General features: G+C 42.9%; 1 protein-coding gene across 1 annotated transcript in view; it reads left to right on the forward strand.

The window, feature by feature from the left end:
- Positions 1-506: 506 nt before the first annotated feature.
- DDC (dopa decarboxylase) overlaps positions 507-16,689 on the forward strand; it is an 89,585-nt gene continuing 73,402 nt past the window's right edge. Inside the window, exons 1-2 of the mRNA XM_053263202.1 lie at positions 507-541; positions 16,315-16,534. Of these exons, the coding sequence (XP_053119177.1) occupies positions 16,334-16,534 (201 nt within the window). The 5' untranslated portion in view covers positions 507-541; positions 16,315-16,333. The remainder of the gene's footprint in view (positions 542-16,314; positions 16,535-16,689) is intronic.

Raw genomic sequence — 16,689 nt, forward strand, 5'->3', positions numbered from 1 at the left:
ACTTTTTCATGCGTACGCAATGCATTTATAAAAGGGAAGCAGTTCCCATAAAGCTCAGAGTGCATATAACTCCACATTAATCCTGTGCATACAGATAGGTCTTTGAGTGCTGTGTACCCAACAAAGCTTGCGGAGAGACATGCTTCATATGTGCGCAAACAAAACTCTGTCAATGCAATAATTATTGTGGCAAACATTTACTCCAGTTGTGTGTGTGTAAAATTTGCTTGAGAGGTTTCCACTGCGGTGAAAAGCTATTGATATACTGTGGGTGAATACTGAATGTTAGCTGTCAGCAAACATCCAGCTGTATTAGATTTGTTCTGGGGTTAGAAACAGAGTTTCCATTCTAAATATATTTCAAGTGGGGCGTGGAAGGATGTATGTATGAATGACATGCAGAATGTTACAGTGCAAAGCACCTTCCTATGATTGGCTAGTGGGAAGTGGCTACTCGAGATATAAACGGGGCACTGCATCCTCTAAGCTTGTATCTGTCACAAAGAAAGCAGAGGAAAGAAAGGGAGATCTCTCGTCAACAGTAAGTAAAAGTCTTGGCTTTCTAAGCTTCATGATTATAAACATGTCATATTGATGCTACAGTTTGTCCCACACTGGCGGCCTTGAATGCAAATGCAAATATTCAATGAGTAGCAATATTTCTGTGAGAGTCACTTGTAAGAACACATCAATCAATCTGTCTGTCTATCTATCTATCTATAGATATAATTTTTATCAACCTGTTTGGGCCTTCTTTGGTGCCTTTTAATATGCATATACGTTTTTGAGGGTGTATAATATGATAAAGGGAACTTGAAATATGTTGATCCTCTCTAGATCGCATAGAAAGAAGTACTAATGAAAACAAATGCAACTTCAACATAATATTTTGGGGAGCAATATATATATGCTGGCTATGTACATGTAATGCACCACCTGAATATGAAAACGAATATACTGTCGATGTGGCTTTAGCAGTGCTGGGCAATCAAGACAGTAGAAACAGAATGAAGACATAAAATGAGACTTAAAATTCTTTGTTCTGTGTTCTCAGTAATGAAATATCCTTTCCCTAAATGTAAAGCTTTTAAAGAGACTATCATATAGGAACTGAAGACATTTTTTAATTTAATAAAGTTGTTAAAATAACATGACAAAATATAAAGTTTAAGCTAACTTTATTAGTATTAATTGAGCAAATCTACCCAAGTTATTTAAATTGTTTTCATTGTTTTCTTTGTTGAAGAAATAAGAATAAACACATACAATTATAAAGTTGGTTATTGATTACAAAAGTGTAAAAGGCATAAGGTTGTATATTATCTTGACATATTCTATTTACATATATAATAAATAAAACCAGATATTCAACAGATATTTTCAAATGCATCTCTTGATCTCCTAAAATTAGATAACAGTGTCATAGTCCAGTCTCCTTTTTACTAGTCTATTAAAAGTCGTACTATCTTAAATTTAGATTAAAAGTCTATTCATATTTTCTTAATCTCTGCAAGCAAGTTAATAACTCAAGTTTATCATCTGCAATAGTATCCTTTAAATATTCCAGAAATATTTTGGGCAATACAGAATATCATAACCAGTAATCTCTAATTCAAACAATTGCTTAAAGAAACAAAACAAAACAAACCTCCATAAAAGTACATGCAATATTTTTTAAAAATGAAAAGGATCAGCAGCAGACAGATGATGTTATCAACAATTACCATGCATCAGATTATATATATCCATTAATCTTAGGTGAATCAAGCACCAAAGGAACTGTATTTTGTTCAAGTTTTTCTTCAAGTTAATATTCATCAACTTTCTAGGCCCATTGTGTCATAGGAATTTCCCATATATGTCTATAGATAAACTCTCTTATATCTAATTTCTTAAAACTAGATATGAGAATTTCTCTTTATGTCTTCCCATTAGACCTTTGAAAGTCACCCATCTTAGTAAGTAACATTGTTTTCAAAGGGGTTTACAACACGTGTTTAATCTTCTATTGAAATCAATGGGACTTTTAAAATGCTTAACTTTGGCTGGATTATACCCTTAACTTTTCATTATTATTAACTTAATCATGTATACAGCACTTTTAATGTACAAATAAATTCATACGTAGCATTAACCACAAAAGTGTTTGAGACAAAGGAAGTTAAGATCAATAGCCATCATGTAGCATGCTTGGGACCTCTATTCTTAGGAGTACTCATCAGTACTTTGCTCTGATCTAACATTTTAAAAAGAACTTTCAGTCCATAGTGACAGGCTACTTGACTGAGACTCCTTAAGACTGCTGCTGAAGACCCATTCTACTGCATTATAGACACTTGGAACTTGGGCCATGCCTATTTCACACATTATCACTTTTCTATACAGAGAGTTTATAGAAAAAGACATTTATTTTTATTTATTTTTATTTTTACATTTATATCCCGCTCTTCCTCCAAGGAGCCCAGAGCGGTGTACTACATACTTGAGTTTCTCTTCACAACAACCCTGTGAAGTAGGTTAGGCTGAGAGAGACATGCTTGCCATAAGATTGTGCAGTGTATTATAAGGGTTTTCTGTATCCAGAGGAGCACCTAGGTAATTTTGGAGCCTGGACCTAAATGCCTTTGGCGGGGCCCCCTCCCCTGCAAATTAAGCATCATCATGCTCAGCCGGGCGACCACACCACCCGGGACAGACTAAAGAGGCTGTGGAGCCCCTGGACTTCAGCCCTGAAGTCAAGGGGTGGGAGCGCCTCTGCCTGTCTCCAAAGTGAGTGTACAGAATGGATGGCTGCTGCACACAGTGGCAGGGAGCCAAAGAACTATACAGGTAGTTCTATCTGTCTCTGGAATCTTTGAACTCACACTTCTCAAACAGCATCCTCTGGACCAGATAGCAAATTGTGGTGGTTCTGGTTAATCCATTCCTTGATCCAGGCCAGCTTTTGAATGGTGCTTTAGTTACTTTTATTCCAGTCCTAGAATAGAGGCGGGGCTAACAAACAGCCAGCAGCAAGAGCACTGAAGGCAGACTGCACTTTGATCTCTATACATAATATCTGCCTCATTAAACAGTTAATATTCCAGATTCCACTCCACTGTCTTGTCCCTGCACACCACAACTCTTTCCTTGGGATTCTACACAAATCTCCTTTGTGTAGAATCAAAGGAGTGTGTAGCATGGCTTAGTAGTAGGTGTCTGCCATTCAAAGGATAAGTCAAAACTCCCACTGGATACACCCAAGGCCATCGGTGCAGCTACAGGCATTGCTTGGATCTTGGCCACCAGTTGCCTAAAGGGTGTATCCACACAGTATGAAATACACACATGCTCAGTGTAGCAGTCTGTGATTCTCTGTCCATAGAGAATTGTCCAAACTCCCTTCACCAAACTACTGTACCCAGAGTACCCTGGGGAGACAGAATGTCTGACCAGTTAATCTATATATTTAATTCTTCTAGTCGTACCCGTTGCTAATCCCATGTGTGGCAGCTCTTGCAAGAGTTTGCAAGCAAGATGATAATTAGTGATGGGGGCGGCCAGCCACCAAGGGAGAAGCGGCAGCCCAGCAAATGGCCGGCCACCGGGCGAGGGGCACACAGATGCTCTGTGCCAGGTCAGGTAGTTTATATTTATTTTATTTTACTACGTCTTTATCCCACCCACCTTACAAAGAACATAGGGAGGTATATGTAGCTTCTTCCCTCCAACCTCTTTTATGTCTTTGGTGTCTATGCAGCTTTTGGCAGAAACAAATTCAGTTAAACTCTTTAAGAATACTTCTCTCCAGAACTTCTGCTCAGGGCTGATGCCAGGTAGAGGGAAGCCCTTGGGCAAACCCCTCGGCTGGAACTCCCAGCGGTGCTTTAGGTTCCTCCCTCCATGTGGAGTATGCTGCTGGGTTAGCCTTCCTGGCGCCAAACATTGTCAGAGAGTGGGGGACCAGCAAGTAAATGCCTACTGGTCCCCCAAGAATGTCTAGCACTGGGAAAACTAACCCAGCAGCAGATGTTCTCCACCTTCAGTGCTACCAGCAGTGCTGAGCGATGGGACCATCTGAGGCTGCCTACTGCCACCCAGAGAGCCAGCGTGGTCTAGTGGTTAGAGTGCTGGACTAGGACCGGGGAGACCCAAGTTCAAATCCCCATTCAGCCATGATACTTGCTGGGTGACTCTGGGCCAGTCACTTCTCTCTCAGACTAACCTACTTCACAGGGTTATTGTGAGGAGAAACTTAAATATGTAGAACACCGCTCTGGGCTTCTTGGAGGAAGAGCGGGATATAAAATGAAAAATAACAATAACACCCAGTAATCTTCCCCATTGGGTCTTGGCTTGCCCTCTGGCAAGCTTACCAGGTGATGGTGGAGAACGGCAGCATACATCCTCTTGCTTCAAAAGGGGAAATCATTTTGATTTTCCAGATCCCACACCCCTCCATGTTGCATTGGGGGCCAGGGCGTCTAGAAAATCAAGATGGTGCCACATACTGAAGCAGAAGGATACCTGCTTCTGCTGCTATCACCCACCATCACCAGGAGGCTTTACACACAGAGCTTCTACTCTGAATCTCCTTCAGGAGAGAGTGTGTGTGTTCACACACCAGCCAAACTTACCCCAAAGTCCCTTCGAGATTCTTGGACCCACTCCACACACAAATTGGCCTTTGTGATGCAAATTCTAGCTTATCAATGTATGTCCGGATTTTAAAAATGCTGCTTTTAAGCTACTTTTTCTGAAAATGCCAGAGAAAATAGGGAGAGGCACTGACATAGAATCATTTGCATGATAAGAGGGATGCTCTCTTTAGAAATGCAGATATCGCTTTTTAGGAAGCTCTCTCCCCGCCCCCCTTGGCTAGAAGGAAAACATGGACACATGCCATGTGAACTTGTTTCAAAACAAAACACAAGAGCAGCGGGGAGGAGCTGCTTCCCTCAATGCCGCAAGTGTAGTTCAAAGTGGCTTTGCTCAACATTTACCCCAAGCCTGAAGCCATGTGTGAATAACTCCCTGGCAAACTTGCAAAAGGGCCATTTGCTCCCCACTGGCAAACCTACATGGGGAGGGTTACCAGATAGTGGTTGGCAGCAGTAGCAGCAGACACTTTCCTCCTCCTTCAGAATTTGGCTCAGCGGGGCCTCAGGCCCGTGTCCAACCTGGCCAACCCCCGATATTGGACCTGCTGCTGCTGGCCGACACCAGCTACTTATGACAGTCTTATGTTGTTAAATATAAATTTGTTTCAACTGCAGTTAATACAGCATCCAATTGCAATGTTCCATTGTTGTTCCTTTTGTTCCATTTGCTCTCAAAGCTGGACCTTTGCAGAAGCAGCTAGGTTTTTTATACAGCTCCAGCAGTGTTCCCTCTATCAGGGATTCCCAGATGCTGTTGACTGCAACTCCCAGAATCCCCAGCTGCAATGGCTTTTGCTTGGGAATTTTGGGAGTTGTAGTCAACAACATCTGGGAATCCCTGTTAGAGGGAACACTGGGCTCCAGGCAAGAGACTTAACAGTGCTCCAAAGGAGAAGATGCCCCTTGCAAAATTCTAAACCCAGCCCTCCTACTGGGCTCTCAAGTATTAACAAAGGAACTGGGGAGGTTGTCTGGTTCTGAGGGCTTGGTAACTGCCAGAGATGGGGAGGATCGTATCTCAGCAGGGAGGGCATTCCACAATCTCGGGGCAGTGACCCAGAAGGCCCATCTCTGGGTAGCCACCAAACAAGTTGGTGTTAACTGGAGCCGGACCTCCTCAGATGATCTCAATGGGCGGTGGGGCTTGTAATGAAGAAGACACTCTCTTAAATACCCAGGGCCTAAGCCATTTAGGGCTTTGTAAGTTATAACTAGCAATTTGTATTTTGTCCGAAAACCTATTGGCAGCCAGTGTAACTCCATCAGTAAAGGAGTAACATGGTCTCTCCGAGATGACCCAGAGACCAACCTGGCTGCCGCGTTCAGAACCAACTGATGTTTCTGGACTACGTACAAAGGCAGCCTCACATAAAGTGCATTACAAAAGTCAAGTCTGGAGGTTACCAACAGATGTACCACTGTTTTGAGGTCGCTGATCTCGAGAAACGGGTGCAGCTGGCATATCAGCCAAAGCTGATAGAAAGCACCTCTGGCCACCGCGTCAACCTGAGAAACCAGGGAGAGGTGTGAATCTAGAAGTACTCCCAGACTGTGAACCTGTTCCTTTTGGGGAAGTGTAACCCCATCTAGAACAGGTAGATCAAAATTGTCTCTAGAGTTCTGACCCTGCACAATAAGTACCTCTGTCTTATCTGGATTCAGCTTCAGTTTATTCTCCCTCATCCAGCCCATTACTGCTTCCAGGCAGGCATTTAGGGAGGATATGCCATCTCCTGAAGAAGTTGACATGGAGAAGTAGATCTGGGTGTCATCAGCATACTGGTAACACCCAGCTCCAAATCCCCTGATTATCTCTCCCAGTGGTTTCATATAGATGTTGAAAAGCATTGGAGAAACTACGGAGCCTTGAGGGACACCATACTTAAGCTCAGATTTTGAAGAGCAAAAGTCTCCGATTGACACCATCTGGAATCTGTCTGAGAGGTAGGAGCAGAATCACTGTGAAACAGTGCGTCCCACCCCCAACACCCTCAGACATTCCAGAAGGATACTATGGTTGATTGTATCGGAAGCTGCCGAGAGGTCCAAAAGGACCAACAGAGTCACACTTCCTCTGTCAATTGCCAGTTGGAGATCATCTATCAGGCCAACTAAGGCAGTCTCCAGCCCATAGACCGCTTGAAAACCAGTTTCAAATGGGTCTAGATAATCAGTTTCCTCCAAGACTGCCTGGAGCTGAGACCAGATGGTGGTCCATGGGGAAATCACAGGAGTCCCCACCCACGGAACACCACCCTGATCAGAGTAAAAGACCGAATCAAGCGTGTGACCTGAAATATGCGTTGGTCCAGAGACCACTTGGGATAGGCCCTTAGTTGTCATGGCCGCTATGAACTCCTGAGCTACCCCAAACAGATTGGTCCCAAAATGAACCAAGAGTCTGGGAGACTCCAACACGAGTTCCGCGATCAAGTCCGTGAGTTCAGTAAGGGATTCCGCTGGGCAGCAGGGCGATCGGTACACCAACAGAAGTCCCAATCTATCCCTGGTCCCCAAACTCAAGTACACACATTCAATATGGTCCGACACCCTAACAGGGACCCTGGTAAGGGAGATGTTATTCTTATAGACCACAGCCACTCCACATCCCCGCCCACGCCCCCTCACCTGCTCCTCTACAGAATATCCTGGAGAGAGAAGCTGGGACCAAACTGGACCACTAGCCTCCCCCAACCAAGTCTCGGTAATACATACCAGGTTGGCCCCTTCATCCATAATCATGGATGAGTCATGGATGAGTACAGATTTATTTTGGACCAATCTGGCATTACAGAGGAGCAGGAAAAGGCTATGTGGGTTATCATGGATGGATGTGGGTTATCATGGAATCATGGCTGACTACAGATTTATTTTGGACCGACCTGGCATTACAGAGGAGCAGGGAAAGACTATGTGGGTTATTGGCAGTGCTCCCTGAGGCCAAAGAGCTGGCAGGCCAGCCGGAAGGGGAGACGGCTATTAAATTTCTGACTACCCTTCCCCTGGAATGGCCTGCTGAACTGCCAATGTTACTTCTATTTCCCACCATCACTTCCCAGAGTGGCTCCATCCCCTGAGAGGAATATCTTACAGTGCTCACACATCAAGTCTTCCATTCATATGCAACCAGGGCAGACCCTGCTTTGCTAAGGGGACAAGTCATACTTGCTACCACAAGCCAGCTGAATGGCAGGGGCGGGGCACATGGGTGTGAACTTCACACTGAGCAGGGCAGCAGCAGGAGCAGCAGCAGTGGGACATCTTATAAATTTTAAAGCATACGGTCTGCTTCCTCACTGCTTTCCTTTGGAGCCTTCCCAACATTCAGGTAAAATTATATTTTGTACTGTGCAGAATAGGGGAGCAAAGTCATACTTTGCCTAGGGTGCCAAAAAGCCTAGGGCTGGCCCTGTTTATGAACAGAAGAAACCTCATAATAATAGCCTTCTTCTTTTTAGGTAACTACAGGTAACCTTCATTTAACCTCTACTTTTAAGGGGGTCATCTTAAATTGAGAGTCAGCTTCTGTTTGGGTGAATAATGTAAATGTATGGAGAGTTTTCTTTTGTTTTTAATCTGTGGGAGCATTCAAATATATGAGCCGCCATTTAGAGTTTATAAAAAGACAAGTGAATTTTAGCCCGTTGAAAAACGGGCGCTAGTAATGCTTTCGGCCCCCGCCGCCGAACCTCCCAGCTGCCCGATCCCACCATTTGTACAGGAAAGAGGAGCTCGCCAGCAGAGCTCCTCTTTCTGCAAAGGCTCTTCTCAAACTGGCGCTTTGAGCGGAAAGGATGCCCTTTCAGCTTAAAGCGCCAGTTTGAGAAGAGCCTTTGCAGAAAGAGGAGCTCTGCTGGCGAGCTCCTCTTTCCTGTACAAATGGTGGGATCAGGCAGCTGGGAGGGCGGTTCGGCGGCGGCATTTTTCAGGGCCAATTTGGCCCTTAGTAATTTGGCGGGGGGACGGGAATGGTGGGATCGGGCCCCAAGGTTCCCCCCCCGCCCGGCTTTACTGGCGGCTCCAGGCCTCGGCGGCGGCTCCGCCGCCACCTCGGCCAGCTTCCCCGCCGCCTCTTCCCCCAGCGCCTCTCTCCTTTATTTGCAGCGGCCGCTTCTGGCCCTGCCGCCGCCTCACCCGCACTCCCGCCGCCAGTTGCCCCGTCGCGGCCACCGCCACCTCTGGCCGTGGCCACGGCTGCGCCGCCGCCTCTCCCGCACTCTCCTCCTGGCGTAGGCGGCGGCCACTTCTCCTTCTCCCGGCCCCAACATGGCCGCCGGGTCCTGCCGTTCGTGCCTCCCTTGCCCTGTTCTGGGCATGCCCAGAACAGGCCAGGCACGAACGCACGCTTGGTGTCCGTCCACGGACGGACACCAAGCGTTTTATTAGAGAGGATACCGTGCAGAATTTTGCCCCGTCTTTCTACTGGGTGCACAGAACAGCTCTCAGATGGACACCAAAAAGCAAGTCTTGGAACTGATGTGTTAACATTAATTTTAAATCATTATGAGCAACAACTGTGCCAAATTTCTGCTTGAAAATTATTATTTGGCCATTGGTGTGATAATACAGATACACGTGTACAGTATCTGTGGAGTGTATGTTATACAGATGAGTCCAGGTTTTCCTGACTGTTTTACACCTAGTTTGTATACTTATATTTATATGTATTGAAGAGTGGTAATGTTAACAAAAGTAAATGTTAATTAATATAAGAGTAATAATGTGTTTGCATCCTTGTATATGGGGTGCAATAGGTTCAGAAAGCAGCATGGCTTGTGGAAATCCTGGCATTCCAATTCCTTTCTTCTTGACCTGCCTTAGAGGTCCTCCAGTTATACTTCAGCTGGTCTTTGTTCCCAAGTGGAATTGTAAAAAATTCTTGAGCAAGAGCATGTCCTTTTGTTTTTGGAATTACATTATGTTGACTTGCCACAGACCTCTTTGTCACAGAACAGTGCTGGATGCTTTGGAGAGAGGATATTGAGGTAGCAGAGGCTATGCTATTGTTCTTGTGACTCATCAGGATAATGAAATTTAATGCAATTCCAGGAACCTGTTGCCTGTTGTCGGTGTATGGGGGAAGGGCAAGCAAATTTGGATTAGCTGAGCCCATGACTCAGGTCCCCCTTTCACAGCTAATTGGACTTTTTGCAGTCAGGGCTGCCCCTTTAACTCCCAGGTTGTCAACTTTCTGTCTTGGCAGGGATATCGGTCCAACCATGAGCATGCAGGCAGCGGCATTTCCTCACACCCTCACTTCCCCTGTTATCAAGTTTCTCTCTCTGTCTAGCCAGTACACTCTTTGCCTCTTTCCCCTTTTGAAATCATAAGAACAGAAATGTAAGAAATAAAACAGTCCAAGGCCTATCTAGTCCAGCACCCTGTTTTACACAGTGGCCCACCAGATGCCCCTAAGAAGCCCACAGGCAAGAGCTGAGGGCATCCCCTTTATCCTGCTGTTGCTTCCCTGCAACTGTTATTTAAAGGCATCTTGCATCCGAGGCTGGAGGTAGCCCATAGCCATAGAAAGCACTGATGGACTTGTCCTCCATGAATTTATCAAAGCCCTTCTTAAAACCATCCACATCTTGTGGTGGAGAATTCCATAGGTTAATTATGTGTTGTGTGAAAAAGTACTTCCTTTTTTTTGCCCTAAGTTCCTTGGCAATCAGTTTCATGGGATGACCCCTGGTTCTAGTGTTATGAGACCATACATAATTTTATAGACCTCTATCATGCCTCGCCTCAGTTGTCCTTTTTCTAAACTAAAAAGCCCCAGGTGTTGAAGCCTTGCCCCAGTCGGTCGGTCTTTATTATGTTCTGAGACCAATACCAATACGCCTAAAACAGTTATGTACTTTTATACACAGACATATTAATTACATAACAATGCATTAATTCAGCCCATTGGCCAACAGGATGTGACTGACTGTATTTCAGAGCAACAGAATTTCACAACTCGGTATATAATTGACAAATCCTTGTCTATTAACAAATATTTGACATAAAATTCATCCGATGATCCAGAATTTTTTTTTTAAAGGTTCAATTAGCCTTCACCTGAGGTCCATATAAAAAACACACCGCAAAAGCACATGGGCAACCGACTCAATCTCTTATGAGTTACAGGGGCAATATTGCTGCTGCTTTGGAGTTTTGCTATATCATCCAGCTAACATTTCAGAAGGGAGGGCATTCATCCAAGCCTTCAAGAAAGCCCATCTGTATTTGGGAAAGGTGAGAAGGAATAAATAATCTGTGGGGCAAGTTCTCAACACTCTTCTAAGCAGCCAAAATGCCTTGGATGCCCCTGACAGACCATTCTGAAACTCAGTATCCCAGATACTTTGATTACTTCTTTGGCCCTACCCGGTCCTAGAGAGAGGATAGCAACAGGCAAAAGGCATAGCTGTGGAGTTTTTTGACACTGTGCTCCCACCAGCTAGAGCAATGATTGTCAGATAACAGTAAGGGTAGAAGACCGGTGGGCTTGATTCTTACCCAGGTTATTAGTGTTAAATACCAGGCTCTCACCTCAATCTTAATAACACCCATTTGCAATCTCAGATTAGCACTGGAAATATATTTGGGAGTCAAAAATAGTGCTCTTAAGAACCTGGCTTGGACCCCATCTAAGGGGATTTAATTAGTGTTAGGGCCTAGCTGGGCCTCATGTAACATTTGGGCCATTGACTCTGACTTAAATAAATTAATCAAGGAGAAAAGCTGGGGTCCACGGAACAGGAGAGGGAAGAGAAAGCAAGACCCCTGAACAAAAAAGGTGAATAATGATAAATGTATAAACAACCAGCTCTCAACATACATCAAAATAATCAAACACAACTGTATAACACATATTAAAATACATGTAAAAATACAACAAAATGCCAAGTAGAATAATGAAATACAATGGAAAAATGAAAAACCAATTTATATAGGTTTCCAAACGCAGTCCGAGATGTCTTCAAAAATGAGAAATTGAGAAGTACATGCAGTACTGGCGATGAGTCCAAAGAGAGGAAACAAAGTACGCAGTGAAGTGATGAAGATGCATGTTGATCAAATCATGATTCCTTCATATGAAGAAAGTAAGCGACCTGATCTGCAATGACTAGCAATGAAAGATGGTGGAAGACAAGGCACACCAGAGAAAGCCACACGACCATTCTTACTTTACTTAAAGAACTATTTTTCCAATATGGACCTTTCAGCCGGGTTTGAAATTTAGTAACAACAGCAGGTTGGGCAGGGTAAAATCGAGTTTGCAGTGTGGAGTATATATATTTTGAATTATTATAGCAATGGTAGATTTGTATAGCTAATATGAACCGTGCAGACTGGTAAGCGGGAAGTCAATATATACTTAATTAAATGTAATTGGATTGTTAAGATATTGTAAAACTAATAAAAAATTTAAAATGCAAAAAAACCCCACAACACCCCAAAACCCCCACAACACCCCAACTTCTTGAAAGTGGCTTCACAAATTGCTAAAATGAACATTAAGCATCCCCCCCCACCAAAAGTCTATTTTTATACACTTGCTTCATCACAGGAAACACATTTAAAAAACACTTGAAATGCTTGCTTGTCTTTAAATTGTAAGAAATTGGGGTATCTCCATATATGACATTCTGCTGTCCTGTTTGAAATAAAATTGGTGGCTTTCCTTCTGTAGTGGATAGACTTACACGATAATTGCATACACATATGCTTTTTGCTTAAATGTAGCTCATAGAAGAGATCAAACTGGGCTGCTTGCTCCTGTGATAGGTGTAAAATGCTATTTGAATTTGCTTCTGAGTTTACATGCTTAGGATTGGCATGCACATGGCTAAAGGTCAACATAAATATGCATATGTTATAGACACATATACATATATTTTATTCTGACACATATTCTGTTCTTCCTTCAAAGAATTCAGGGTAGTGTTGTTCTTCCTCCTCACTTTTATACTCACAACTACCTGTGAGACAGGTTAGGAACATAGGAAGCTGCCATATACTGAGTGAGACCATTGGTCCACCTAACTCAGTATTATGTACAAAGACTGGCAGCGGCTTCTCCTGCCAGGTAGGAGTGGGAGATGCCAGAGAGGGAACTTGGAAACAACAACAACAACTACTACTACTACTTCTTCTTCTTCTTCTTCTTCTTCTTCTTCTTCTTCTTCTACTACTACTACTATTTATATACCAAAATTCAACAAAATTCTCAAAGCAGTTTACATAGAAAAATATATAATACATAAATAAGATGGTCCCTTGTCCCCAAAGGGCTCACAATATAAAAAGAAACAAAAGGTAGACACCAGCAACAGCCACTGGAAGAATGCTGTGCTGGGGTTGGCTAGGGCCAGTTGTTCTTCCCCTGCTAAATATAAGAGAATCACCACTTTAAAAGATGTCTCTTTGTTCAGTTAGCAGGGGTTAGCCTTCTACATGCAAGGATGCTCTTCCCACAGCAGCCCCTAAGGGGAATATTTTACAGTGTGTACATGTAGTCTCCCATTCAAAAGCAACCAGGGCAGACCCTGCTTAGCAAAGGAGACAATTCATGCTTGCTACTACAAGACCAGCTCTCCTCCTTCTTTGGAGCAGAGAGAGAGTGTCTCACCTAAAGTCCCACAGTGAGTTTCATGTCTGAATGGGGAATGCAAGTCCCCCCAATCCTAGTCTTAACACTAATCACTACACCACACTGGTTTTCAACTGTGTGGGTATTCATTGCAGGAGAAATCTGATGCAGGAGAACAAGGAGATTCATTTTTAGCAGTGAAGAAAACTTGTGGGGAGAAGAAGCTGCCATATACCGAGTCATACCATTGGTACATCTAGCTCAGTATTGTCTACACAGACTGGCAGTGGCTTCTCCAGAAGAGTGTTGGAAAGCATGAATGGGTTTAATTATCAAAATGTGGGGAGGCTGTGGGTCTCAGGCAGGCCCCTTGGGCCCAAGCCCTGGATCTTTTAAGTACCTGGCAAAACCTCTGCAAGGGAGAGAGAAAGATGGAAGAGTAGCAGAATTGTCCATGCAAAATCTGGTATCAGCTGTATGTTGTTCAGAATTTCTTCTAAAAAATACCAAAATAAATAAATAAATAAAAATCAGTTCTGCATGCTTGCACACAGAAGTTTCTAAGTTCCCTCCTTGGTATCTCCAAGATAGGGCTGAGAGAGATTTCTGTGATCAATGGTCTGACTCAGTATATGGCAGCTTCCTATGTTCCTATGTTTGTTTATCTTTACATTTCTGATATTATTACTTCCCTTGAAGTTTTGAATCAGCTCCAAAAGATGGAAAAAAATGTAAAAATGACTAAATCTACAGTTAACACACTTATTTAACACTCTGACTTTGGCAAGCAGCCAGCTTGGTTAATTTAAGGCATGTGTTCGCTCCAGTCTCCAGGATATTTGGAAGGAAAGGGGAAGCCTACTGTGACTAACTATCCAATTATAGGGGCAACTAATACTCAGGGCATCAACATTTTACAGGAAAAGAGCAAGAAAGCAAGGATGAATTCAGATTTAAATTTCAAAAAACCATTTTTGTTTGTTTGTTTATTTATTATTTTATAGGCCACTTTTAACCACCAGTGGCAAATAAATTGCTATTAAAATAAAAGACAGATAAATAGAATTTTAAAGAACACTTATTTATTTCCATATTTATGGTGTGTGTGTGTGTGTGTGTGTGTGGTATCTATAGTGACACATAACAATGCACATGTGCACACACAGCCTTAATACTGCTGCCCAGAACAAAACTCATTTTACTCACTGATGAAAAATATACACAGGGAACACTGGTGCCCACCACTTGGGATTTGTCTTAATTATTTCTATCATTATAAAATCATGACCAGGGGCTTTGCCACTCTTAAATTGGTCTGTGTCATTTGTTTGGCCTCCACAATTAATACTGGGGGCCGGTTCTGAATGTTTTCAAATGAGAGCTCCAACATAGAAGAACTGTGACTGGCACCAAAAAGCAATTGAAAATTTGCCTCCCAAACCTTAGCTGGGATACAGCTAGTCAGGGACGATGGATCGTGTCCGGGATATCCTGAAGTGATGAGCCAAAATAAAGAATAATTTTTAGCTGTAGCCGATTCAAGCAGCGTTGCCAGGTTTACTCCAAGGTAGCCTTGCCTTGTAAGGAAGGTGCTTTCAGCCCCTTATCATCTTGGTTGTCCTCTTCTGCACCTTCTCCAGTTCTACAGTGTCCTTCTGAAGATATGGTGATCAGAACTATGCACAGTACTCCAAATGTGGCCGCACCATAGATTTGTATAATGGCATTACGATATTAGCCGTTTTGTTTCCAATCCCCTTCCTAATGATTCCAGGCATGGAACTTGCCTTTTTTCCCACAGCTGCTGCACATTTAGTTAGCACTTTCAACAAGCTGTCCACCACAACCCCAAGATCTTTCTCCTGGTCTGTCACTGACAGCTCAGATGCCATCAGCATATTTGTGAAGTTGAGGTTTTTTACCCCAATATGCATCACTTTACACTTTAACTGCATTTGCTATTTTGTTGCCCACTCCCCAAGTTTGGAGAGATCCTTTTGGAACTCCTCACAATCTGTTTTGGATTTCACTATCCTAAATAGTTTAGTGTCATTTGCAAATCGGGCTACCTCGCTGCTTATCCCAACTTCTAGTTCATTTATGAATAAATTAAAAAGCACTGGTCCCAGTACGGATCCCTGGGGGATTCAATTTCTTCCTTCTTTCAATTTAGAGAACTGGCCATTGATTCCTACCCTCTGTCTCCTGTCCTTGAACCAGTTACCAATCCTCACATGAATCTGTCCCCTTATCCCATGACTTCTCGGTTTTCTCAAGAGTCTTTGATGAGGAACTTTGTGGGAAGCTTTTTGAAAGTCCAAGTATACTATGTCAACTGGATCACCCTTATCCACATGCCTGTTGACACTCTCCAAGAACTCCGAAAGATTAGTGAGGCAAGATTTATCTTTGAGAAGCCATGCTGGTTCACTGTCAGCAGGGTGCTTAACTATTTTATCCTTGAAAATGTTTTTCATCAATTTGTCTGAAGGCACCAGTATACTTCTTTGTATAGTTCCCTGTCCCTTTTGCAGCCTCTCACACATCTAGCAAAATAGCCACACAGTCTGAGGTTAACTCTTTGGCTTACAGCCATTCCCCTGTTTCCATCACAATTGGGTTTATTTCATGTCTTTTAATTCTGAACAGTACACTAGTATATGCAGATACCTCATTTTAACGATATGCTTTTAATTGCTTTAATCATTCAATAAACCACTTAATGTGAGCACCTGACACATGTAGTTTGATTCTTTTTATTTCCCTACAAAAAGTGCAATGACCAAATAAAAATCCTGAAACAAATGTATCATGCATGTACATGAGCACATTTTGTAACAGCTTGAGCCTACATTGAATGGGATGTGTGAATAACTGTTCACATATACAGATCTGTGCATTATACACAGCTTATACATGGGTACAGTTTAATGTGTGAACAGTCCTACGGTTTTGTAAGTGGCAGGGTATAAATATTTAAAATAAATACAGTGTCAGATTGCAGCTTGCTTTTATGCATCAGTTTTATATAAGGTGGAGGGAAACAATTTGCAGGTGCTTTTTCCCCCTTTTCAACTGCCTATTCATTTCTTTTAGGTTATTCTGAAATCTTGAGATGGATATCACAGAGTTTCGAAAAAGAGGAAAAGAGATGGTGGATTATATTGCAGATTACCTTGAGGAGATAGAAAAGAGGCAGGTTTATCCTGATGTCGAGCCAGGCTACCTGAGGCCCCTCATTCCAGATTCTGCTCCTGAGGACCCCGAGAGATTTGAAGACATCCTTAAAGATGTTGAGAGGATCATTATGCCTGGGGTAATCATAATAGCATCTAAATAGCAGAACTGGAGATGAATGTTCAATACTATGAATTATGTTTTTTTAAAAAAATAAGTCTATATGTAACAAAGTACTCCGTGCAATAATTCTGATTAGTGATGAGTTGTTCATGTGCGAATAGCTGAGTTCTT

Source organism: Hemicordylus capensis, chromosome 6, assembly GCF_027244095.1.
Source record: "Hemicordylus capensis ecotype Gifberg chromosome 6, rHemCap1.1.pri, whole genome shotgun sequence".
In the NCBI taxonomy this organism is placed as follows: domain Eukaryota; kingdom Metazoa; phylum Chordata; class Lepidosauria; order Squamata; family Cordylidae; genus Hemicordylus; species Hemicordylus capensis.